Here is a 24,241-nt window from a genome sequence, read left to right as displayed (position 1 = left end):
GTAGGGCTCTGGTACGCGTAGCGGTTGCTCCGGACAACAAACGCGAAACGAATGTCCCCCCCTTCTTCCTCTTTTCCCCAACTTATATTGCTGAGCAGACATCATGTGGGATGGAATATCCCTTTGGACAGTCTGGGTCAGCTGTCCTGGCTATAGCCCCTCCCAAGTTTTTACCCACCCCCAGCCTACTGGGGAAATGTTGGGGAAACAGCCTTGGTGCTGTGTGAGCCCTGCTCAGCAGTAGTCAAAACACTGGTGTGTTATCTAGCTACCACTGCACAGCACGGTGAGGGCTGCATCTCAGGCAGACCCATTACAGACTAGTGATAAGACGAGGGGCAATGTTTTCAAACTGAAAGAGGGTAAATTTAGATTAGATATGAGGAAGAAATTCTTTCCTGTAAGGATGGTGAGACACTGGAACAGTTTGTTCAGAGAAGTTGTGGCTGCCCCCTCCCTGGCAGTGTTCAAGGCCAGGCTGGATGGGGCTTTGAGCAATGTGATCTAGTGGAAGGTGTTCCTGCCAATGGCAGGGGGGGTTGGAAGTAGGTGATCTTTAAGGTCCCTTCCAACCCAAATCATTCTGTGATTCTACGATTCTTTCCATTGGCAGAGAAAAAACAATTTTAACTAATTCATTTATATATGCAAAATTATCAAATTTATATCAATCATCGTTTTTCTTTAAGAAGAAATCTCTCTTCCGTTTCATAAGTACTCATCTCTGAAGCATAAACACTTTGCAGAAAAATTAGATGATCCCAGAAAGGCCATAGGAGGACTTCACCGTCTCCTAGGTAATAAAACTCCAGGGAAGAGCCAGACAAAGGCTGAAAGGAGTAAGAACACCAACAGGAACTGTTAAAGAATTTTCCACAGTGTTACACACACTTTCTTTCCTTAGGATGAGTGGCTGTTTTGTCCTGGCTTCTCTCTGCCACACAATCTCTCCAGCTCACCCTTAGTCCTCATTCTGCTGTTCTTAACTGCTGACATTTTAATCTCTTTATTTCAGTGTGTCCTCTCTCTCTGATTTATATCCAGCTTTATTCTTCGCAACTCTATTTATGCCATGCACAAAACACACCCTAAAAATAAGAGTGGAACAAGACTGTATTCCTTCAGCCCATATTTATTGCTTGCTTTTGTTCACAGTCCTCACACTCTCCATCTCCTCCATCTAGACTGAAGCCTCTTTGAGACTTTGGGCTAACTGGTGCAGAGTCTTCTTCAAGGAGACTTTTGACAGTCGGTCTTCAGGCATTTCCATGCTATATTCAATTGATATCTGCTTCAGGTTTGGACACAAATTGAATTAATATCTTGGCTTCCATGAAAAAAGTCACCAGTCAAGGTGCCCTCCCAGAGCAATGCACTTGGAGGGATCTAGCACAGATCCATTTGTTTCCCCAGGGCATCAACAGGATTTTCATGCATGCATATGCTTCTTACATATTTTGTCCTTTGCCTCATCAATCCTATGGCTGTATTTTCAAATATTTGAATTTTTTTTTTTTTCTGGGGCACACGTATTGTGGCTGAACACCGACCCGAATGACATAAATGCTTTGCCAGTCATTTCAGTGAGGCCAGGATTCCACACAATACTTTCAATGTGTTATGATCTTCTCTGCTGTAAAGAAAGCAAAGCCAGTTCAAAGTAAGGAAAGCAAATAAGCAGTGAGGGGTAACAGCTGCATATTACCTGTGATAAGTTTGTGTTTCATTAAGTGACAAAACTGCCACAAATTTTAGAATTATAAGCCATAGACCTAAAAACAGCCTAATCACTTCCAAATCTATTTTAGCTTGTAACTCATTCTTTTAAAATTTCTTAATATATTGCTAAAAGAGGTCTTATAACCTCTTTTCACCTGTTACAAGTGCAGAACACCACCTCGTGTTCTTACTCAGAAATGTGATAATTTATATGCACTTGTATCCATTCAGTGTATTTGAGAGAATGGAATGAAATAAAATATGGTGAGTTGTATTGCCTTTTTATTTTACTCATAGATCAACCTTAATTATTTGATCAAAAACTTGATGTTAATTTTCAGTCATTTAATCAAATGCCCACGAGCTTTATCCTTTAAGAAAAATGCCTGAAAAAAATTTGAGTAAATTATTCAAAGCTGCAGCTATTTTCCCAAGTTATGAATCTGACAGACTGAATGTGTGATTTCTCCATACTGACATATTCTTCTCTCTTGCTTTAATGCCTGAACTGTCATAGACTGACCATGGGTTATTTTCGATGTTTCCTGCCACTGATAGAATAAACTATTTAGGCAAGCAGAATTTCTGAAATAGTTCACAATCAGATATGCTTTCATAGATGATCTAATTAAAATGAGGCAGCTACTGCTCAGCCCCCAATCCTATGTTCTAATTGCCACTCATGCTGTATTATGGATCCTTGTCACTGTGACAGGGTTTGGCCTATAATGGTACAGACTATGAAGGCTGGCCGGGTGCTGGCCAAGTGTCTCGTCCTGCCTGTCAAGAAGCTGCAAGTGGGATCAAGAGGAAGGTCAACTACAGATGCTTGTTGACAACAGGAAACAGCCCCCAAAGCTGTGGTACATGAGATGTTCCCTCTCATGGATCCCATGAGGCCAACTGGGCCAGAATTGGGCAATAGGTTCCTCAGTTCTGGCTTTAGTGGCTTTTCCTGTTTTATAAAACGAAATATTTTTTTTCATTTTATAAAGCACCAGCAGTAAACAGATAAGTCTGTTTTCTACAACCAACATAGAAAGAAATTATTTTTTTTTTCTATTGCCTAAGATAAGTGCCTGAAACAGGACTTATGAACCACTGGTTGTACCCACTGAAACCCACCCAGACTCACTAGCAGTGTTTGGCTAGGCAGATGAATACTGCCCAGGATGGCTAAGCTGGAACCATCAGGAGAAGGGAAAAACCCAACCCAACACAGCTGGTGGAATAACAAAACCCTTTTGAAAACCACTGTCCCAACTATGAATATCAAAGCCGGAAACGGTTACCATGACCCTGACTTCAGTGACTGGGTGCAGGACAAACAAGGGGAGGGAAAGAGGCCTGGAAGAGAAACACTTTAAATATCCCATTAGAACTCACTCTATTTTTTGTGTTATCACCAGCTGTGCTTTTACCTCGTGCAGATACTCTCAATATTTCTGCATAATAAGGTCTGTAAGATCAACATCATTGTTCATAAGACAGAATACACAAATTGTCTTTGTTTAATAGTTCAGGGCTCTGATGTGCAGTCCAGGTCAAATCTCACTGGCGCTGCCTGGCTGACTGCTGCTGCAGCAGAGTCTCATTTCACAACTCCAGAAACTAATTCACGGGGCAGCAAGTTAACTCAAACCACCTGTTTCCACTCCTGGAGAGGCAAAACCACAACTCCCCTCCAGCTATAGAGGTGATGATAACTTCTGAAGTTGGGGTAGCTTGAATCATGAACACAGTAGCCCCCTGTATCACACTCTTCAGCACACTCACATTCTCAAGTACTCATGTTTTAGTGTAGAGAAAACCTGTAGTTAGAACCCATCCCTTTGAAATACTGCAGAAAGAAAATGAACCGTGCAGCAGTGTCAGCAAGTTTATCTTCTGTTTCCATGTGTGTGAGATCTTCAGTGCTGCGAGTATAGTTGCTGCCTCCACATTATTCTTCTCATTATGATGTGGATTGTACATAGTAGGTATTCTTGGACAAGATCTGGCTGGATCACCTTGGAAGACGGGGCCTCTCACAATCCCCAGCGAAAGGAAGCAGTGCAAGTTTCTTCAGAGTGCTCCATCAGCATGCCCGAAGCCTCAATTCAGAGAATAATTGTGTGCTTAGTATCACCATTAGTTACTTGAACTCTGATAAGACCAGCGCTAGGACAGGATTGTGCAGGCCCCAGATTTTAATCAGTGAAAGCCACATCACTGCCTAGGCAGTCCATTGCCATTTGAAAATGTCGGGGGGGTTGCAAACATGCTAGGTCCAGAGCTCCCCCTTCTTTTCTTGCATCTGCTTTTATCTGGTACCAAGGGGGCTGAAAGGATATGTGATGTCACTTTGGTTGTAACAGCTTGAGATAGGGATGTTTCAAGAAACCTGGACACTACATCCTGATAGGTAACATCCTCTACATGGTTTCAAGATAACCTAAACCAACAACCTTATGCCATTTCTTCATTTAAGTGGAAATGGTTTATTAAATGCTTATGATTAGTAATTTTTAATGACAGCAATGATAAAGAGTCATGAAATTAACTTTTTTTTTTTTCGTTTACTGATGTTGTCAGTTCTAATTATTGCTTGTCTTAATTTCCTGTGTGGCTACAGAGAGGTTTCGTATTTTATCAAAATAAAGGTTTTGTCAGAGTGCATTAATAGGGTGAAGTTTCTTGCTCTTTGCAAACAAATGTATGTAAGAACAAACTCCATTGTTTATACAATGAATCTAATCTGTGCCTTTAGAAGTAGCTAAGATGTGTAAGTTTCTGTTCTATTACTTATTAAAATAAGGGCTTTTTTCTCAACTTCATGTGGTTTCCTCTTTGTCATGAAAAGGATGTGGGTCCTGGTACAGCTTTAAGACTCGATGACCTTTTGTGAAATTAGTGGCTGACTTTCAATGCACATTTCACAGCTGATTTCAATGGCTTTGAAGCAACTTGTGCCCCTTGAATTGAATTACAGTTAAATTTAACCTACTTGCAACCTGCTAGATATTGATTATTAAATATTATGAGTCAATCCAAAAAGAGCTTCATCTGATGATCTTGGGGTTATAAACATACTGAGATGGAAGTGTCTGAACCATCTGCCAGATCATTAATGAGATGAGGATAAATTTTGGAAACTAGTAAATCATAATTAAAAGAGGTAAAAAACATATTAAAATGACTGCTGTAATTTGTCCATCTATGGTGAACTGACCCATTCAGACTTCGGAAGAGTCTTCTGAGTTTATCTTTATTTCGCATTGGCATGTATCCAAGAAAATTATCTTGAAAATCTGATGGCTGGCTTTTTTTTTTCAATTCTGTTTTCTAAATGTTTCTTCCTGGTGCCAGATTGAGTTGCTCAAAAGGAAGGTTACTTTTACTGCTTGCTAGATGGTGGGAGGTTCTGTAGTCAGAAGATAAAACAAAGACTTTGACTAGAAGCTGTGGAGACAATCCATGCTCCAAACACATCACCACACTTTCAGGAAACAACAGGTGTTGACAACAGATAATGCCACCCTCTTTACTGAGAACTACAAGTTTGTTTTTAAAAAAAAGTTTCCCACATTGAACATACAGTGCATTAGATGTACAGCCAAAACAAGTACAAAACATCAGCTACAACTGCCCAGTACAAGGACTAAAGGTAGCTGGCATCTGCACCCCTGTGTGATGTATGAATATGAGTTGTCAGCCCGCCTCTATTGATAGAGAGCTGTCAGCCATATGTCAGCACTGTACACTCTACATCAACACTATGCACTGCATGGCAGTGCCTTTTGTCATATCTTTACGTGGCCTAGTCAGCCTTAGGGGCTGCTTTCTATACCCAAATATAACTACATGACAGGCAACAAGCAAGTCAGACTTCCCATAAAATAATCCTTAAGAAATATCGCTTACCTGGAAGACCTCAGTAAAAACAGAGATAGATGCAAATATCCAACAGAGAAGTCAGCTCAGCAGAGACCAAGCTGCAAAGTGCAAGCTTAGATAGGACCCCAGCCCTTGCTGAGGGGCAGACAGATTCCCGGAGCAGGAGTCCTTTAATCCACGCAGAAATTTCCAGTAAAGATAAAAACAGATGTTATGGGAGAGTTGGTCTGGTACGAGAAGACCGTATTTGGAAACTGGGAGGTATCTGCAAGGGGACGTAGGTACCTAGAGGTGAGTATTGAGATGTGACAGGTTAAAAGAGCCAAGACTAGATTTCTCTTACTGAAGGAAAGTGGAATTGCAAATGCTGTGCTGGAAACAACTGCAATTACACTAAACTGCCACAAGCTGCTGAATATGAGCTCCTCTCAGCCTAGTAAGAACGCATTTCTAGCTAAACTTTATCAGGGTTTGTGGGTGTCTGTTACTGTAAAACTGTAACATACCTGGAGCTACTGTCTGTGGCTTTCTTGTTTCCAGCTCAGTTCTGAAAACCAGCCCAGCAGTGGTTTCAGCAGTGAGTGACACCAGTGGTCACCTTGTTAGGCAACATTCACGCTTTCCTGGACCTTTGCCTACCCCTGGCTGCAGACCCAGTCATCCTTCCACCGTGTGCTTTCACGGGTGCTAATAAAATGCAGAATTGCAGGGCATTTTGCAGCCCTGCTGCAAAACTCCTACCATGCTCTCTGGCCCAGACTGCCACTCACCCAGAGGGGCGGATGGGCAGGCACTCTCTCAAGGTCTCAACGCTAGCAAAGACTTCCCTCCAGTTGCATGTGCAGGGAATAAAGACTCTGCTTGCCCCAGGGTGGACAGAAATGGAGTTAAGGTTTCTCTTCAGTGCACTGCTCCCGCACCGCCAAGGCCAGGCCAAGATGTCAGCGGGGCCCATGGTGGGGCAGGGCCAGGCTGCAGGGAGCTGTAGACTGGCCCTGCTGGGGGGTTGCTGGGGCAGGGGCTGATGACCCTGGGAGTTCACATGGGTCCTGGGCCATAGGCAGGTGGGTGGGGGAGCCCTGGGGCCTGGGCAGGGACAGTCAGGCCTAGTGGTGCCCCAGGGGCCTGGCAGTAATGCCCGTCCACCTGCTACATCACCCATAAAATAAGAAAAAATGCTGTAAGGAAAGTCATTACAGGAGATTACACACACAAAGCCCTATATCTGAACTGGAATTAACCTGCTGGGTTATGGTTTCCAGACTCTTATCATTCACTATTTCCCATCAGTGACTGAGATACAGACACTGTTCACATGAACAAAAGTGAGTGAAATCTTTGTCTTTTGAGAGGTTAAACACCAATTAGTTGTTATTGGGCTGCAGGGTGCGAAGTCTCCTGTGGGATGGGAAGAAGTATATCCCCGCTGTTATTTACCTTACAAAGGTAAAAGGGAATAATTTGTGTTCGCAACATCCTCTGAAACTCCCAGCTGAAAAGTGTTAACAGCGGTGTATTATTCTTTCCACTTTTATATCACTTCCTCTTTTTTACCCCAGTTTTTCCCAGTTTCTGTCTGTATTCCAGTCCTGAGCCAATTCTCACTGGCATCTTTTAAGATGTTCCTTCCCATGCCCTCCAGCGAGAACTGGATCAAGCACCCATACACCACATCAGCAGGTTTTATTGCACCATGGCTGACTATCAACACAGTTTTGTGGTGTCCATTTGTTCCTTTATTTGCATAGCCTTTATGAGACAGGGCTTGCTCTGCTGAGTGCAGTGACATGGCTGCTGGTCAATAATCAAGGCCAGGACATTGATGTGTTCGAGTTATTTATTCATGCCTCTGCAACATCCCAAAGTTTACAGTATTTGGTACATATTAATGCAATAACCAAAGAAGCAGAAAAATCCTGCAGATGGTCACTTCCAAACTGTTGGCAAAAAAAGACCTAGAGAATATTTGGAGGATAATGGGAATACACCAAGCTAACCACAGGCTTCCAGAAACACAGCAGGTCCTTCTGTTAGTAGAGGTCTGCTGAAATCCATAGCAAAATTCCTGTTTGTTTTGACAGATGTTAGATATGCATGGTGTTAGAGTAAGTATAATTACTCCCATTGCAATCAGTATTTATACTTTTTTCAACAGACCATTCACTGAAAGGTGAGATCATGAACCAAGCTGTGAGAAGACATTTTGTTGATTTGACCACCAAAAAAAAAATAGGTAAAATAATCTAGAAAAAAAAAGAGACATTCTTTTTTCCTCTCTCATAATGGAAGATTGGGAAAATGTTTATCTGTTTAATACTTTAACTCTTTGAAAATTAATTTAGTTAAATAAATATTTAGTAATGGAGAACTGAAGTATTTGGTTTTGTATAACGTCACAGCAAAATATTTGAACATGTAAAGCTTTTGTTCTGTTTTTTCTCATTCAGTGGACATCTCATTCACTACCAGTCTGAAACTGACTTTTTCTGTAAGTACACATTCAAAAATATTGCCTTATCCCAGGCACAATGAACAAGGTGAGCAGTACTTTCCCATCACACTAAGAAGTAGGGTGAAGTTCAATACAAATTGCGTTACCTAAGAAGCAGTTTCCTACTAAAGATGAGTAAACACATTATTTGTACAATGGGGAATATTTTGATCTGTTATCATAAAGCTGTGAGGGTGTTAATAAAGCTGGGAGGTACTTTTTAAAAGTGGTGCGCTAAAGCAGCAGCATCTAGTTCTAATGCACAGCACGGTATTTGTTAAAATTGCCTTGCCTGTCTCATGGATCTCTGTGAAGGAAAATTATTTTTTTAATCCACTCAACATATTTTTCAGTCAGTCGTGTGTAAACTCCAGGCATGTTTCTTCTTCCACATCCTTTTCCAAAAGAAACAATCCCACTGTATTGACCAGCACAGATTAACGGCCCACCTGAATCTCCCTAGAATACAAAACAGAAGTGACTATCAATGTGTGCTCGTTGCTCTCCAGGGAAGCATGCAGTGCCACCTGCAGTGCAAAAGCATTTTTGGAAATGTTGCTTCTAACCTGTGCCAACCTATGAAATGGATTAGTTGGTTTACACCACGTCATGGGAACTGGGTGAGGTATATGGAGAGGTTTCTTTTCAAGCCTGAGGCAGCCTTTGATGAAAACATTGTAGACCAGCACAGTGCTATCATAATTCTATTTCAAAAGGTATTTTTTTGTTGTTGGTACAAATTGACTCTCACTTCTTTAGCAATTGGCCCTTCTGGACTTGGCACAGAAGACATCAAAAGCAAGATCCAAGCAACACTTTTGAGGGTACAGTTAATTCTGTACTATTCAGATGTTGACATCTGGAAAGGATCAGATGATTCTGACCCCAAAAGTTCTTCTTTTTCTCCAATAACTCTAGGTGGTGCCTAAGGAGAGCACCTTAGCTAATGAAATGCACCTGAAGTTACCTGAGATAATCCGAGACTCAAATTCCCATACTCTCAATCCTGTTGTGTGCGTTGACCTAAACTACTCAGTTTTAACACTTCTTTTTCACAGCAATGAAGTCTCTTACAAATGTGGTTAAAATCACTGTGAATCTGATCAGACTCATTAAGTGCCCAGCACTGCTTTGTTCCCAGTGGAAAGGGAACCATTGTTAGAAGTACATCCCCTCCTCTTTGTAACTTTTCTTCTTACCTGGCAAGCATCTCTCTTCAAAAATTTATTTTTCCCTACAGCACATAACATGTTGCTGGTTATTTTTATGTAATTTCTGTATTTTCTCTCACAGCTTTTTCTACCAACAATTTTAAGAGTTGTCTTCCGAAGATATTTTGATGGCCTTCCTGAAGATGTTACTCCCCAGCCGGCCACCTTGCACATTGTGCCAGGTTTGATATCTTCACAAGAGTCAGGCAGAGGCAAAAGTTGCACATATTTATTCAGCTTTGCAATACCATTCAGCTGGAAAAAAAAAGGAAAGAAATGCATTCTCATGCAGAAAGGAAGAAAAGTATAATCTAGTTTTAATTGGCACTTAATCTCATTTTACCAATACTTCCTTATAAATCACTTTTCAGTATTTAGGAACTGATCGTGAGCTTAATTGCCCCTTTGCAAATCCAAAAGGGTGTCTGTATAGCAATTCCCTATCTATGGCAGGAGAAGTGAGTTCAAGCCCAGCTTCCCATTGATTATAGTAGGAAATTAAAAATCTGCACAGGAGTTAGGCTGTTGGATCTATGCCTTATTCAAGAACCTAACTTGCCACTGAACTTCTGTGTTGAAATCAGGCTCTGGTGCTTGACCGATACACAGTCAAGTCTCAAAGCATGGTGCAATGTACCCAGTAATAAAGATGAAAACAAAAGGTATAACCAATTAGATATGACAGCAACAACATAACTGGGGGAAAATGTGGTCCTGAACTCTTCAGACAGCCAAGTTTTTGCTCTGAGAGATTCAAAAGGGTGTAAATGATCCAAACTGTCTGTGTTTTGTTGGCCTTTACATGACACATTCATCCTTCGGCAGAGACCAATTTAAGCCTGAAAATGAAAGCGTAGCCCAGTGCTAACACATATCCTCCATACGCTTGGTAAGGAATCACAGCTACTGAACAGACATTTTCTGCTTTACCCATGATCACTACACCATGATTCATTTCACAGGTGGTTATACGTGCTGCCGAGTGGTTGTCAGTTATACAATTCTGCCTTTATACCTTTTAAAAAAGGCACTACAACAAATCACAAGTTTATAAAAAAAAATCTTTAGTTTACTATCACCAGTGCTGGTGGAATTGCCAAAGATGGAAAGTTTATCCCAAGTCACTTAGTACTCCATTACAGCAGAACTGTAGAGACGGGAGGTGAGCCCTGGTGCTAATGCTATCCCTGCTCCTGTGTCAAATTCAGACAAAGGATTTTATGGTACCAGTGTCATTCTGGAACAGAGTTGTAACTTTCAGCTCTAGAAATACTTCTTTCTAGCGACCCATTTTGGTATTCTGTTCACAAGTAACCTGGTGCTCCTGATAAGCTGCTGGTGGCCAGAGGAGAAGCCAGTGAAATGAACCTGTCCGCCTTTACAATGAAACAGATGGAGAGTGCTCACTAATATCTGGTAGTATCTCACTAGTAGAGCTTCTCACACTTGGGCAGTGATAAGTTGCTGGAGCCACAGATGCCTGTAAATGCTCCAGCTAGTTCCAGAAAGGGACTTTACTAGTTTCCTCCCTGTGTCAGTGTCATAGCAAACCAGTGATACCATCTAAATATTAGAAATGGGGTTCAATCCATCACTTCCTTTTCCATATAATTCCACCGGTTATTTTAGAAGTGTGGTAATATTCATCATATACTGTACCTAGTCAATTATTTTAAATATACATATTGATCTTTTACATAAAACTGTTTCTTCATTATCACAGGCATAACATTAAAGCATAGCCCAATTAAAGGTCCATCCAAGATTTGTTACACATCATAAGAGATGACATTTCTAAAGGTATAGGCAAGATGACATACAAGTTTTATCTTTCTCAGGGACTTTGGAACAGCACTGAAGGGGCTGCTGCAGTGGACAGGTTAAAGGGAGTTTTAGAGCAGAGAACGGGCTTGAAATGTCATCCCTGCTTACAGCAACAGTGATCTGTAACCTTGTCAAGATTAGTACAACCAAAAGCAGGGTGTTCTGTGATATTGTTAAGCTATCTAAACAATGTACTCTTTGATATCAAAGAATAGCCAAAATGATTATCAGCAAAATTCCTTTTATAATAATACACACATATTATAATTTATAATAATTAACACAATACCTTGAGGAGCATTATATCATTTTCCTTGGAAGACCTGCCAAACTGCGGATTAGGAAAGTAGTGCATAACCTTAAATATCTGCTGTTCTTTTTCAGCTATGGATGCTTGATGGGCTCCAAGAACAACTCTAACTTCTGATTTGTTTAATCTGTAATTGAAAGAAAGTACAGGGAGAGAAGGTCACTACTGGAACTGAGCAACCTCTCTCAAGATAATCAAAAGACAATGTAACACAGTACTCACAATTTCATTTTACAACATGACTAAAACATAGGGAAGGATATTGTTCATTTCGATGTTTTGACATCAGCTTGTATTTTACTCTACAAAGTAGAATTTCTTTACTGTAAATCTAGTTTAGTGAAATAATGGTGTGATATCCAACCTTCAGGGACTTCCAGAGTTTGCAATTGATGTCATGAGAAAAGCCTACTGGCTTTTAAAGGAGAGTCCCTTGCACAAGGACTCCTGGTACTGATGCCTTTCATTAATCTTTTAATGGTCTCCTTTGGACTTATGACCTAAACCTGCAAAGGAGTGAAACATGCCTGACTAAATAGCATGTAGTTGCCTTGCTGACATCAATGGGATGTCAGAACACACATCGATACTCAATACTCATTCTGAGCATTATGCATACAGGCAAGTGCTCTGCTAAAGTGGACATCTTTAATATTAATAAGAGTGTTGCCCTTAACTTCACTAAATACAGGATTCAGACCATTAATGAAGAAGGGTGGGTGTTGCCTAACTGAAGACATCCCTATAGTGAATATTAGAAAGGGAGACTGCCAAAACCCAAAGAGACTTATATGTTCAGTTCCTGCTAATAAACAGTTAAGTGACTCATTAATGTCTACCTTCCCCAAGCTCTCTGAGTATCATCAGAAATGTATTTATTAGAGTTCATCTTTCTTCATTTTGCCCCGTTAAACTTAATGCAGCCCAACAAGATGACATTGCCAGAAGACACACTGCTGGTTTCCTGTGCTTCATCTTCAGAACACAATCTCTCTACACTCAGGACAACTTATCCAAGCCAGAATGAAGAAGTTACCAATCCAAAACAAAACAAAACAAAAGTTATTTTCTTCATTCCAGCTGCAAGTTTCACTGAAAGATACAATTAATTTATTTTGTATGTGAATGTTTGCCTGTGCAAATAGCTGCAAAGGTAGTGCTGGATCCTAAAAACTTCTCTTTTTATCTACAAAGCACACTTAGACAGTGAGAATAATATAAGACTCACAAAACTCCATCCCTGGGCCTCTTTCATGTTTCATTCCCAACAGAGGGGTGACTGCCGGACTTGCAGAAAGTCCAAGCAATTGGCCATTGTGCATACAGAGAAGCTTGGAGGGAAGAAGAAAAATAAGCAAAAAATCCACTGCCACTTCATCCAGGTTTCTGACAGGTTGTTTGCAGGTCACAGAGAAATTCACATTGCTGGATTCATGCTATCTTGCTAAGACAAAAATTATTTCAGAAGCAATTATCACATAATATTCATTAGTTAAGAAGGCTCACATGCACTGCAATTGCACCTGCTAAGAATAGTCTAGACACAGCATAAGGGTGGGTGGGTTTTGCAAAGGCATCATCACGCAGCTCAGAAGAAGGAGACCAGACAGATGTTTCAGTTTGTCCCAGTGACAAAGACTTAAAGTCAGCCCAAATCAATGTGCTTGTTAGAAAACCAAACCAGCGACCCCAGCACACACTCCACAGGACCAAAGAAAACCAGTGCCCTTTCCCAAATCTGAATTTTTATAACCATAACTGACTAGGTATCTCTGACCCATTGACTGAGGAGTAAGAGAATCCAGTTCTCATCAAAAAATCCCTTTATTTCAAAGAGGAAGGCTTGGCTTTTGTTTTGTAAATGTCCAAAACAGCACATGCTAGGTGTGAATATTTCTACCCTTTCAAAAAACGCAAGCAAACGTGATTCAGCTGAAGAAGTGTGAAAGTCAAATTCACTTAGAAAGAAGGAGCTGTGTCCTCTATTTCAGACTAACTGATGGAAGAAGGCTGCCCAAGATGCCAACATTGTGTTTGTGGAGGTCAAGTTTGCACAGGTTTATTGTAATTGACTTGCTTTTAAAATACAGTGAAAAAATACAGAGGACTAAAATACGATTTAGAGAACATTTTAGTGAAAACAGGGCATTTTACTCCCTAACATGAACAGTAGATGTCCTCCTTACCCTGAGCCAGCTGTTCAACAGCTGTGCCAGCCTTGGGGTATCCCACCTGGGGAAGGGGCACTTGTGCTCACATTTGACTTGTCCAAAGGACTCCTTGTCATAGTCATGACTAACATTCAGTTTTTATGAGCCCAGGTCACTTAAGATAGGGGGAATGCTGTTTCCATCTAATTCAGCTTCATCTCTCAGGGTGTTTTGAGGCTTAGTCCCAGTCACACAGGTAAGATTTGTTTAAAGCACTTTTGAGTATATCCCCTTCTCTAAGACATTGCCGTTTCAGATGCATAAATAATCAACTGGGTCTTTTATCAGCTCAGCCTGTATCCTGTAACATTGGCAAGATCTGACTAATGAAGGTAACTGTACCCAGTGCAGATCAGTAATTTACAAAACAAAACAGAATGACAAGTTCTTAGATCATTTTAGTGACAGAACTGCAGCATTTAACAATTCTTAAAAAATCAATATCCACCTTTCTTTACTTACAGGCTTGCACACCATGCCCCACCTCAATGAAGAGTTAAAATTGCCGAGTATAAGATACTTACTCACAATGCGCTGCTGTCAAAACCCATTGCTTGTCCACAAGAGCTCCTCCACACCCAGTTAAATTCTTTCTCTGGATAGCAGCCATATAAGGCCAGGAATGAGGACGCACAATGTGTCCTCCGATAATGTCCGTGCAGCCATCTGAAATGCAACAGAAGTGCAATTATGTTACGTGTTATCCAGAGGAATTGTGAATTTGGATATTTTTATCCTTAGATGAGTACTTACATCTTGAGGGTAGGATAACAGCAATTAGGGAAAGCAGGAGAGCTAACAGGTGGCTTGTCATAGCTGCAGCTATTTACTGACAAGAGCACTGTAAATTAGGATACAGTCTCTTCTATTTAAATGTCCCCTACAGGAAACAGTGGTTGAAAGGTTTTATCAATAGCTCCCTCTCTTAAAGTTTCCCTTTACATCATTAATATCATATTATTTAACTGTGGCTTGGTTTCTTTGGGTTCTTTCTTCAGGTTTCTTTAAAACTTGCTTGTTTCTTGAATCCCCAACATATGTCAGTATCAACTGGTCCAAGTCTTACAGGAACTTTAGCAGCCCTTCACCACAGGTATGACATAAGAAAACAAGCACACAAGAAAATTCCTGAGCATTACATGGGATGAATGTATAATAAAACCTAAGCGTCTCAGAGAATTAAACATTCTTTTGTCTTTAAAGGAAAAAAAAAAGGAAATATGTGAGAAGAATGAAACTGGCCATCTTCGAGCTGGTGAATGAATGGGAGAACAAACACAAAGGCCACCTGAAAAGGCTTCACAGAACACCAGTGAGAGGGAAGACTCATAGCAAGTATGACAAAAGTCATTTTCAAACTGCGGACCAAGATACACCAGCAGCCAGCAAATCCTCTGCAGAATTGTTCTGCCCAGGTAACATTTTCAGTTGAAAGACTGAAAAAGATTCATACATTAATTTTATGAGAGCCATTGAGAATTGGCAGGCATCTGTTGTCTCATAAGCTTAGAAACACCTGACACGGAAGATAAGCTACACAGAGCAGAGCAATTTGTATCTTCTTAGCAATAATTTTTGAGGGCGCAGGATTCAGATGCAGAAAACCCTAGAGCATGCAAGTGTCAAATACAAACAAAATATCTAGTCAGTGGTCACTAGAAAAAGTTATAAAGACACAGTGGTGGGAGAGACATTTCTATATTACAAATCTCTGTGTCTGCACCCACGTTTTGCATGCTTGGATGGCAAACCACTACAAAAAAAACCCAGCATGCCTTTGTGTGAAGAACTTAAAAAACCTGCTATCATTTTAAAGTACCTTTATAAAGAATCAGAAACATAACTTGGCCAGTATTTTTATTCAAGAGTTAAGAGTACAGCAGTTATCAGATTGTTGAATGAGATTATAACACTGAAATGCTTATTTCTATGGCACAGAATCCTCCCAATTATACCCAGTTTGAAAACAGGTACACGATGCAACACAATGTAACATATTTCATATTTCAGAAGACTCTTTCAAAGCTCTTTCAAAAGAAAATACATGACTTTTAGAATTCCTCAGCTCATGAAAGAGCCAGGTCTAGTTACCCCAAAATCACTCTCAGTCCTCCAGCTAATCCTGAGATTATTGACCCACTGGAGGTTATGTCTGCAAAGAGGGTCCTAAAGGCGTAATTATGTTTGAGTCCTTTATGGCTTTGCGCTCCCACTAAGTGGATGGCTTTGAAAGCAGCATAAGAGACAAAACAACAGACCCATGTTCTGACCAGACAGAAAGCATGAGTTTCCAGACCATAATATCTAATGCTGGATTCTTTCTGCCAAGTATATTCAACTTCACAGAAGTAACACTGGTTCACTACAAGGGTTCGAGGATGCTCTGAGTTAACCACATCTACTTGTATTTCTGTGCTACTACATTTTTCTATGATATCACAAAGTAAATAGATGAAAACAGGGAAGCTGAGCAAATAGCTGAGGCAGAAAAGACAATAGGTCATGAGACACTGGTATCAGAGAAGAAAGTAAAATAGGTATCCCCAGCATATGTCCTGTCCCTTCCCCAGTGAGTCCCTGGGAGTGTATGCCCCAGACACTGAGCAATGTGTCCAGACAAACACAGTGGTGTGGGGATGGGGATGGGGCAGCCCAGGGAGGAGACAGAGAAGGCACCCCAGCTCGGCCATGCTGTGCTCCCAGCAGCTGCCCACTCTGCACCACTCTCCTGCCCTCCCTTCCCCAGCCCCAGGTGCCAGCCCCGCAGCTGAGCTCAGACTCTCCCTGAACTCAGGCACCCAGCAGTTCTTGAAGGTTTAGAGCTGCAGTTTAAATTGGTCTGCTGAATTGGTCTCATAAAATCACACCTGATGCTCACCTTTAGCACCACAGAAAGCAGTATGAAGGAATAAAGAGCATAGTGACTGGGGAAGTAAAATGATCAAAATGACTGAGTATGAGATAAGGGACAGAAGCGCTCAACACAGTACTGAGCAGAGCTGAAAGGGATCTGCTGACCCGTGGGCTTAATGCCTATGGGTAATGTCCTCAAAGGCAAAAGCTAGAAATAGAACAGGCAGCTGTTTCTGCTGAGAGTGGCTACACCTCAAGGGCACTGCGGAGAGAAAGGATGGAGCATTTTTCTTACATATGTCAGTCCTCTTGAAGACCAATTGCATATGCAGCAGAGGAGCTAATAAAAGAATTTCACAATGCACTCAAATAGAGAAGGAAGTTTTGCTTTGAGGTTTCCCTTTAGATGCAAAAGGCCAGTAAAATCTAAACTTGTCCATAAATTAACTTATTGCCATAACCAAAGGAGCCCAGCCAACTTGTTGCACACCCTAAAATTTTATGTCAATTTTTCAGCTTCATCTACCTAAGTCATAAGATGAAGAGGACACTGACAAAAGCATTTGGGTACAAAACTAGAGGCTGATTATGCATATATCAATCTGATCTTTAATACCTGTTCAATCAGTCTTAGGACTATGTGATAGTCAGAGCTGTTGCTCCGAATGATCTTGCACAGAAAGCAATCAGTTGTTATCAAACAGTAGTTCAGACTGCATATTCCCAATTCCAATTATCAATGTGAATGGGATCCCTCAGGATTAGAGGGGATTTTTTTTAAAGGCATGGGTATGCTAATATCTATAGAATTACAAAAAAATATCTTTAGAAGATAGGGTTTAGAAGTAAATAGCAGTGCATTTAGATATTGAAAAAATAGAAACAGGCTATAGAAGATTTGTTTTTAGATGGGAGGCATATTTATCTTACTTGCATGGAAAATATCTAGCAACATTTGCTAGTTTCATTCTGTGTCTTTCAAACAGATTTTTCTTGAAAATAGATCAGGTAAACATAGGATGATACATACCAAACTAGACTAGATACATATTTTCACTAGACATGCCACCACATATAGGAATTTCCAAGGATGAATCATCGTAGTACTATGAGTTTAAGCAGGTCTCAGTGTACAGGATTTTTGCTCACAAGTGCTCATACTGATCACGTCTGTGCATAGTCCAGAGAGGAAAAAGCTTCAATATGGTAAGACTGCTAATAAAAATGTTATAAAATCAGAGTTTGGCAACTATTTATAAGTGATAAATGAAAGAATGTTATCTATGACACCTGGTGATACTGTGTTCAAGAGAACACTGAAAAAAAAAAAAAATGCCAGTGCTACAAACTGCTGATAATTACAGGGGATGTGCAGGTAGTAAGGAGAAAAATTAAAGACATTTAAAAGCTTGGTGTGGTTTTGCAGTGCACAGAGCTGTCACCACATCTGTTTGTATGAACGATCAAACACACACAGACAGTGGCAAAGAGCTCTGTGATCTCTAAAAATATCTCCACTTCTGCTTCTTCAGAGAAACCACCAACAATTATTACCCTCTGTCCCAGAAGGCAGGGAAACAGCAAATTTGAGCCAGCTGTCTGTTCAAGGTCTTCTACAGGTAAAACTCACATCAGGCTGGGCCAACTGAGCGCAAAGGTGTGACACAGCCAGAACGCAGAAGCTTTCTGTAGGCTGACTGTAGTGTAGAAACCTTCCAGGCTCTGTGGTAGTGACACTTCACTGAATTAACCTAGTTAGTTAGCAAAATATTCCAAATTATTTAATATTGATGGAAGTCATTTCTATTATTTGGGTATATATTTGGAAGTGAGGAAATGTGTCTTTACAAGGCCCTAATAAGATTTATTCAGTTTTCCAGACTCAATTCAGTTGTCTAAAACTTGGCATTTAGTGACATTTGAGATACCCTGGGTTTCCCAGATGTGGGCACTGGGCTGGCAAATCTGACATAGCACCTACAGAAGAGCCATGGCTTTCTGTACCAGAAGGCAGACCTAAGACACTTAAGACACTTTAAATGGCATTATACCCTTAGCTCCAGGCCACTAAACCACACTCAGTGCTATACAGGTGCTCATCCAATGCAAAACTAATGAGGTAGGATCAGATGCTGAAAGGAGCAAACATCAGATTCCTTGGCCCTGAGGGGCTCCTGAACACCACAGATAACTCTGTAATGGGGAATGAGCTGTGATTCATCTCTGACCTGGAGGCCACTTGGGGTGTCTACAATGAAACTATACATCTTCATGTGGGCAACTGAATCAAGCCTAAATTTTTGTGATCTGAGTCCCACTGCATAACTGGTCACATAGTGGCTTGCAAGGTTTCACTTCAGTAATCATATATTAGTTCTCTGCAAACGCTACAGAAAGAACACGAAGGGGCTAGATCCTGTCTTCACACCACAACAGATGATGCAATTTCTCACTAACACCTCTGCTGTAAGCTACAGTGTCGGGGAGGTTTTTTGCCTCTGTTGCAGTTACAACTGTCAAATACCCTTAAGAGGAAAATCAAAACCCACATCCTTTTTGTTTAGAGAGATATATATATCAAACACTGAATAAGGGGGAACACGAGACAGAAATCATGGGAGCTTTCCTCACTTTGTCCACCTCTGCTGCTGTTATTTTCCTGGTAATTTGTGGAGGTAAGTGGCCAATTCAGTCCTTTATACAGAGCTCCAGTTAAGCCAACAGAAATTAATGTAAAGGAAGTAGTTACAATTACTGTCTGAGTTGTTATTATTAGCTCTTTTCCACTGTCTGCATGTGTTTGATCTTTCGTACAAAGTAATTTCTGAATGGGTAGTACTAATTAAAGCTGCACAGAGGACAGGCTATTTGGAGGAGTTCTGAGGAGGTAACATACGATTATTTGACCTTTCTCTTCAGAGGCATACACATACATTAATCCTTTGATTTTCTGTTTTTCTGAAAAACAGGTTCATGTAATGTGACTTACACTAAATAGCCCTGTTTCCAGGTGTCTGCATAAGTCACATATTATACAACATTTACCATGTGGTAGATCTGAGGTTGTTACTCACAATGAAAGCCAAGAAATTAACCACACCAGCAAACTTCAAGAAAAGAGAACTGTGCAAGAGCAATAATACTTTGGTGTTTTTCTTGTCAAAGCTTACCCCACTGATCTCATTTTGGTCCCATTGAAACATACAGAAGAAATACTGCTGAACCATTTTAAGAGTCTACCCTGAAGACCAGCATTGTGACATACTTACAATACCTGTGTGTCTGTATACTTTTTAACTACATTAGCTGTTTTTTCTGAGGGACTTTGAGTGTCGTAAAGTATTTGTTAGCCCAGCTGTGTCTATTGTGTCTTATTTTTATTTTTAGGTTTGTGTGTGGATATCATTGGAGGAAATGAAGTAGCACCACACTCAAGACCATTTATGGCCCTAATCAATGGAGCAAGTGGAAAAACTATTTGTGGAGGAGCTTTGATCAAGGAAAACTGGGTGTTAACAGCTGCCCACTGTAATGTGTAAGTTCTTACTCTGATTCAGATTGTTCGTAGTGAGTATCTGGTGTCTCTCTTCAAGAAGGAAAGTTACCCTCATGGTTTTCTGCATTTAGCATGACCATGATCATGTTCTGATTACTGTCTTTTATAGTTTATATTGACAAACGTGCTTCAGTGAGTAAAAAATAATATAACAAGGTATAGTGATCTTCACTGTTTCTGAAGAGGTATTTTACAAGCTTCTAGCTGCATGCAAGCACAGAATAGCAACACTGAAGTAGTGAATTTGGGGGAAAGGGTTAGCCCTGTTTCCTCAGTTAAGCAGTGCACTAGGCCAGAGGACTGGCCAGTCTAAATAGCTGCTCAGAAAAGAGAAATAAATTCTTGTTGGTTTAGTCTGTAAAAGATACGCAGTTCACCACAGAAAGAGACAGAATGCAGTTATACAGGAGCAAAAATCCTCCAGATAGATGTCAGGAGACACTGAGAGATTTCTGCCCTGCTGGATATGTTGGCTTGTCAGCCAACCTTTCTTCATCCTGTGTGACTCAAGATGCAAATGGCTATTTGGCTCGGCAGAGTCCCTCAGGGAGGCAAGTTCTGAGGTTTAAATGAAATGTCCAACCCCTTGCCTTTGTGTGGAGGACTAGAGCTGCCGCTGAGCCAGACCTCACACAGGCTCTGTCAACGACCTGCCCAGGACCAGTGAATCCCTGGACTCTGCAGACATCAGAAAAACAGACCCAACCCTCCTGTCCCTGTCCAAACAGGGAGATATATGGGACCTACTATAAAAACAGCATCGGGCTCAAAAGCTGTCCTAATAACATAAGGTAAAGAGTGTTTCTAAATAAGATCTCATTTAAGAGAAAATACAATTAACCTAATGATGCTCAGTCAACAGTCAGACAGCTCTTAATAGCTGAAGGAAAGGAGCAACCACTTCCTCAGGGTTGTGTTTGCTGCAGTAAGACGCAAACGAGGGTCAACCTACACATCTGCTCAAAGAATATTCTGCCATTCAGCTGTAACATACATCGTTCTCCCACAAACAGCTATACTCGAGGTCTGATCTAAAGGTCTGCTTGGACTGCAGGACCAAGGAGTCCTACACTCCTGGTTTCTATATCATAGTGCCCCAACAGGCACAACTCTGTCACCACCTCAGTATCTATTGAGTAATACGAAATTGCAGAACAAGTTAGAGAAAGGGAATGAGCTATGTCTCACATGGACTCAGAAAATGATGTTTAAATGGTGCTAGGGCAAAGCAATGGTACAATTCAGTCCAGGTGTGATGATATCTGAATAGTGCTGTGAGTGATACTCTCAAATTTTCAGCACAAATTGCAGAGGGTACAGTTGGTGAGACCACTACCAACAGCAAAGCTGATGCATCCACCTCTCATTCACTTCCCAAAGCGAAACAATAGGGGTAGGTTCAGAGTCAAGTACCTGAACCCTGTCTATGCTCCTGGGAGTCTGAAAATAGGATAGCATGAATTCTGATTCATTGAGTCAATTTTTTTCAACTATTTGCAGAAACAGGGCAATCTTTTATATTTTTCTAAATTACTGTTGCTTTTCAGGCATGAGAAAAGAGACTCTGTAGCAGCTGCACATTATAGCACCACATTTAACAGCAAAGAATTATGGAGTTAAGCAAGTGAACCCCACTAACCATGTTGCTTCTCTTCTCAGGGAAGGAGGCACAGTTATTCTTGGAGCTCATTCGCAGAAAGCAAGAGAAAGAGAAAAACAGTTTTTTCAGATTGCAAAACAAATTCGCTACCCATGCTACTGTTCCAATTCTAAGGAAAATGACATTATGCTGCTGCAGGTATAGACTGACACATCACTTATGGAATCTGCACCTCCTAAAATGTACCAGTTTCTTCCTTCTTGTAAGGGAGATGAGCCAAGGGATTTTCTGGTGACTTTTCTTCTGGGGTGTAGTCTGGTCTGCTAATCCAGCAGACTGGGGAATTAGGGATGAATTGGGAACTAAGGCAATCAACAATTCCTGTAATGCATGTCAATGCTAGAAGTAGAAAAATTCTGGAGCTTGACCAAAATATTTCAATTTCTGGCTTTTCAGTGAAAGCATAAAGATTGTCGACAGAGAAGCCTATTTCACACATAGAAAGAATTTGGTTAAAACCTCTAATGTTCTGTCTGAAAAACAGTAGTAATTAAAAATGTCTGACTTCTCTGATTCTCAGTTTTGCTAGCTTCAGTGATTACTGCTATTTTGTCCTCCCAGTGGTCTGAGAGCCAAGGAAGTAAAATGGTATTTTTAAGAGCTAGTATTTCAGCAGAAGCTAAATGGGTTTTCATGACACAAAGAATACTTATTTTCCTCATTCTTACATTGACTACAGAAATCCTGGCACAAAGAACTGAGGAATTTCAAAAGGGGGTTGCAGTAATCGCCCACTACCATAGTAGAAAAGATCCAACTGTTAACATGCAGGGGCCTCTGTTAGACTCTGCCCTGTAATAACTATTTTCCATATCTTCTACAGCTTCAGAAAAAAGCAAAACTTAATAAAGCTGTGCAACTCATTCCTCTGCCTACTTCAGATGATGATCCTAAACCAGGAACAACTTGCACAGTAGCAGGATGGGGACAAACTCACAATCACCTGAAAAAGCTTTCTGATACCCTGAGGGAGGTCAATATCACTGTCATCAGCAGACAAATCTGCAATGACAAACATCATTATAAAAACAACCCTGTTATAACAGACAACATGATATGTGCGGGGGCTAAGAATGGAGGAAAGGACTCATGTTCTGTAAGTATATTTACTGTCTATATACAGATAGATTATATTAAAAATAAAATATAAAGTACTAGCTTTAACACATTCATAATTTCTGCCTTTCTCCAGTTCAATGAAGAATTTTACTATAAATGAGTGAATTTACCAAGGCTTGTTCTTCTAAGCCATAAAATCAAAACTTCTGATTAATAAATTCACCTTCACAAACTTTGGGTGTTGTGGTTTTATCCAGGCACAGCAGATAGATATTTTCTTCTTCTTCAATAAAATTATCTTAATAGAAAAATCTCCACAGAATAGCTTATGAGCCCACTCTCAAGCAGCTAACCTCAGTGGAACAACTTCTCTTACATCAGAGGGCCTCGAAACAGGTTTTTATGGTAAAAAGCACTTTAATTTGGCCTCAAGTCAAATGCACAACTGTGTAAGAACTACCAAGTTTTAAAGTATGTAAATACTGAATTAATGAAGTTACACAAACAGTACCAATTTCTAGAGGCTTTACAAGAGGAAAGTTTCCGCCTTTTTCTTTTCATATTCAAAAAGACTATTCCTTAGCACTGAGTTAGATTCATTCCCCATTAGTCACACTTGAAAGATCAGAATGAAGTCTTTTTTTCTTTTTTGCTAATGAAAATAAGAAACTTCCAAGGAGGGAAAAAAAAATAAATCCATAACAGCACTGTCTACATTTTTATTTCCTCCATGCAACTGGTGCAAATTTTATTTAAAAGAAGCAATTTTTGGCTTTTGTAAATTTGAATGACAATTGTTTTTCCAGGGGGATTCTGGCGGACCTTTAAGATGCAATAATGTGATAAGAGGCATCACTGCTTTTGGGAAGGCAAAGAAGTGTGGTTCTGTTGACGGCCCTGGTGTCTACACTCGACTCACAAAGCAGTACCTCCAGTGGATAAGGAAAACTATAGGCGGAGCCTAATAGGTTGGGTTTTGACCAAGTGATTTCCTACTTTGTACTTGTGTAACAATATCTGGTTTTGAAATACGCTTTTAAAAATAGCTTCATTATACTGGTAAAAGAGATATTCCTACACTGAATTTTATCAGCTTGGCATCCTTATAGATGAAAACGCATGTCTGTTTTCAGGACAGACGTGATCTTAACAGGGCCAGAACACAGTGCTCTGCTGGAACAGTATTTGTAGCTTATACGGTCAGCCACGGAGTCATCTGTGATGGGTATTTGTGACTCAGGCTTCCAACATTCTTACATTCCATGCTCAGACTAAGGTCTACATGGATGAGTATTTCTGACCAAGAATTTAATCCAGCTGTTTGTGTCCTGAGTATACACTGCACTCTTCTGTATATGGATTAGCGCATATAAGCCTGAAAGTTAGTGAGATGCTAGGTACAACTCCAGATACCTGAAAAACTTGGTAGTTTCTCCACAGCAGAGCTCCTGGTTTTAGAGGCATAGGGTACT

General features: G+C 40.5%; 2 protein-coding genes across 3 annotated transcripts; one reads left to right on the top strand and one right to left on the bottom strand.

Moving 5' to 3' along the window:
• Positions 1–8,383: 8,383 nt before the first annotated feature.
• On the bottom strand, positions 8,384–14,455 carry LOC104355129 (granzyme A-like). Its single transcript, XM_009962238.2, has 5 exons — positions 14,395–14,455; positions 14,166–14,307; positions 11,411–11,558; positions 9,286–9,552; positions 8,384–8,545 (listed from the first exon to the last, which is right to left on the bottom strand). Exons 1-5 carry the CDS (start codon positions 14,453–14,455, stop codon positions 8,384–8,386), a joined length of 780 nt encoding a protein of 259 aa, XP_009960540.2.
• A 4,653-nt stretch (positions 14,456–19,108) lies between these two features.
• Positions 19,109–23,734, top strand: GZMA (granzyme A). Of its 2 annotated transcripts, XM_086479292.1 has the most exons (6): positions 19,109–19,169; positions 19,882–20,029; positions 20,602–20,613; positions 21,710–21,848; positions 22,534–22,806; positions 23,576–23,734. In XM_086479292.1, the coding sequence occupies exons 1-6, from the start codon at positions 19,109–19,111 to the stop codon at positions 23,732–23,734; spliced, it is 792 nt and encodes a 263-aa protein (XP_086335418.1). The 2 variants fall into 2 exon arrangements, with proteins under 2 accessions (XP_086335418.1, XP_009960539.1); XM_009962237.1 differs by lacking the exon at positions 20,602–20,613.
• Positions 23,735–24,241: the final 507 nt, after the last annotated feature.

The sequence above is a fragment of the Leptosomus discolor genome, chromosome Z (genome assembly GCF_034619465.1).
Source record: "Leptosomus discolor isolate bLepDis1 chromosome Z, bLepDis1.hap2, whole genome shotgun sequence".
Classification (NCBI taxonomy): Eukaryota; Metazoa; Chordata; class Aves; order Leptosomiformes; family Leptosomidae; genus Leptosomus; species Leptosomus discolor.
This window is presented reverse-complemented; position numbering and strand designations above follow the sequence as displayed.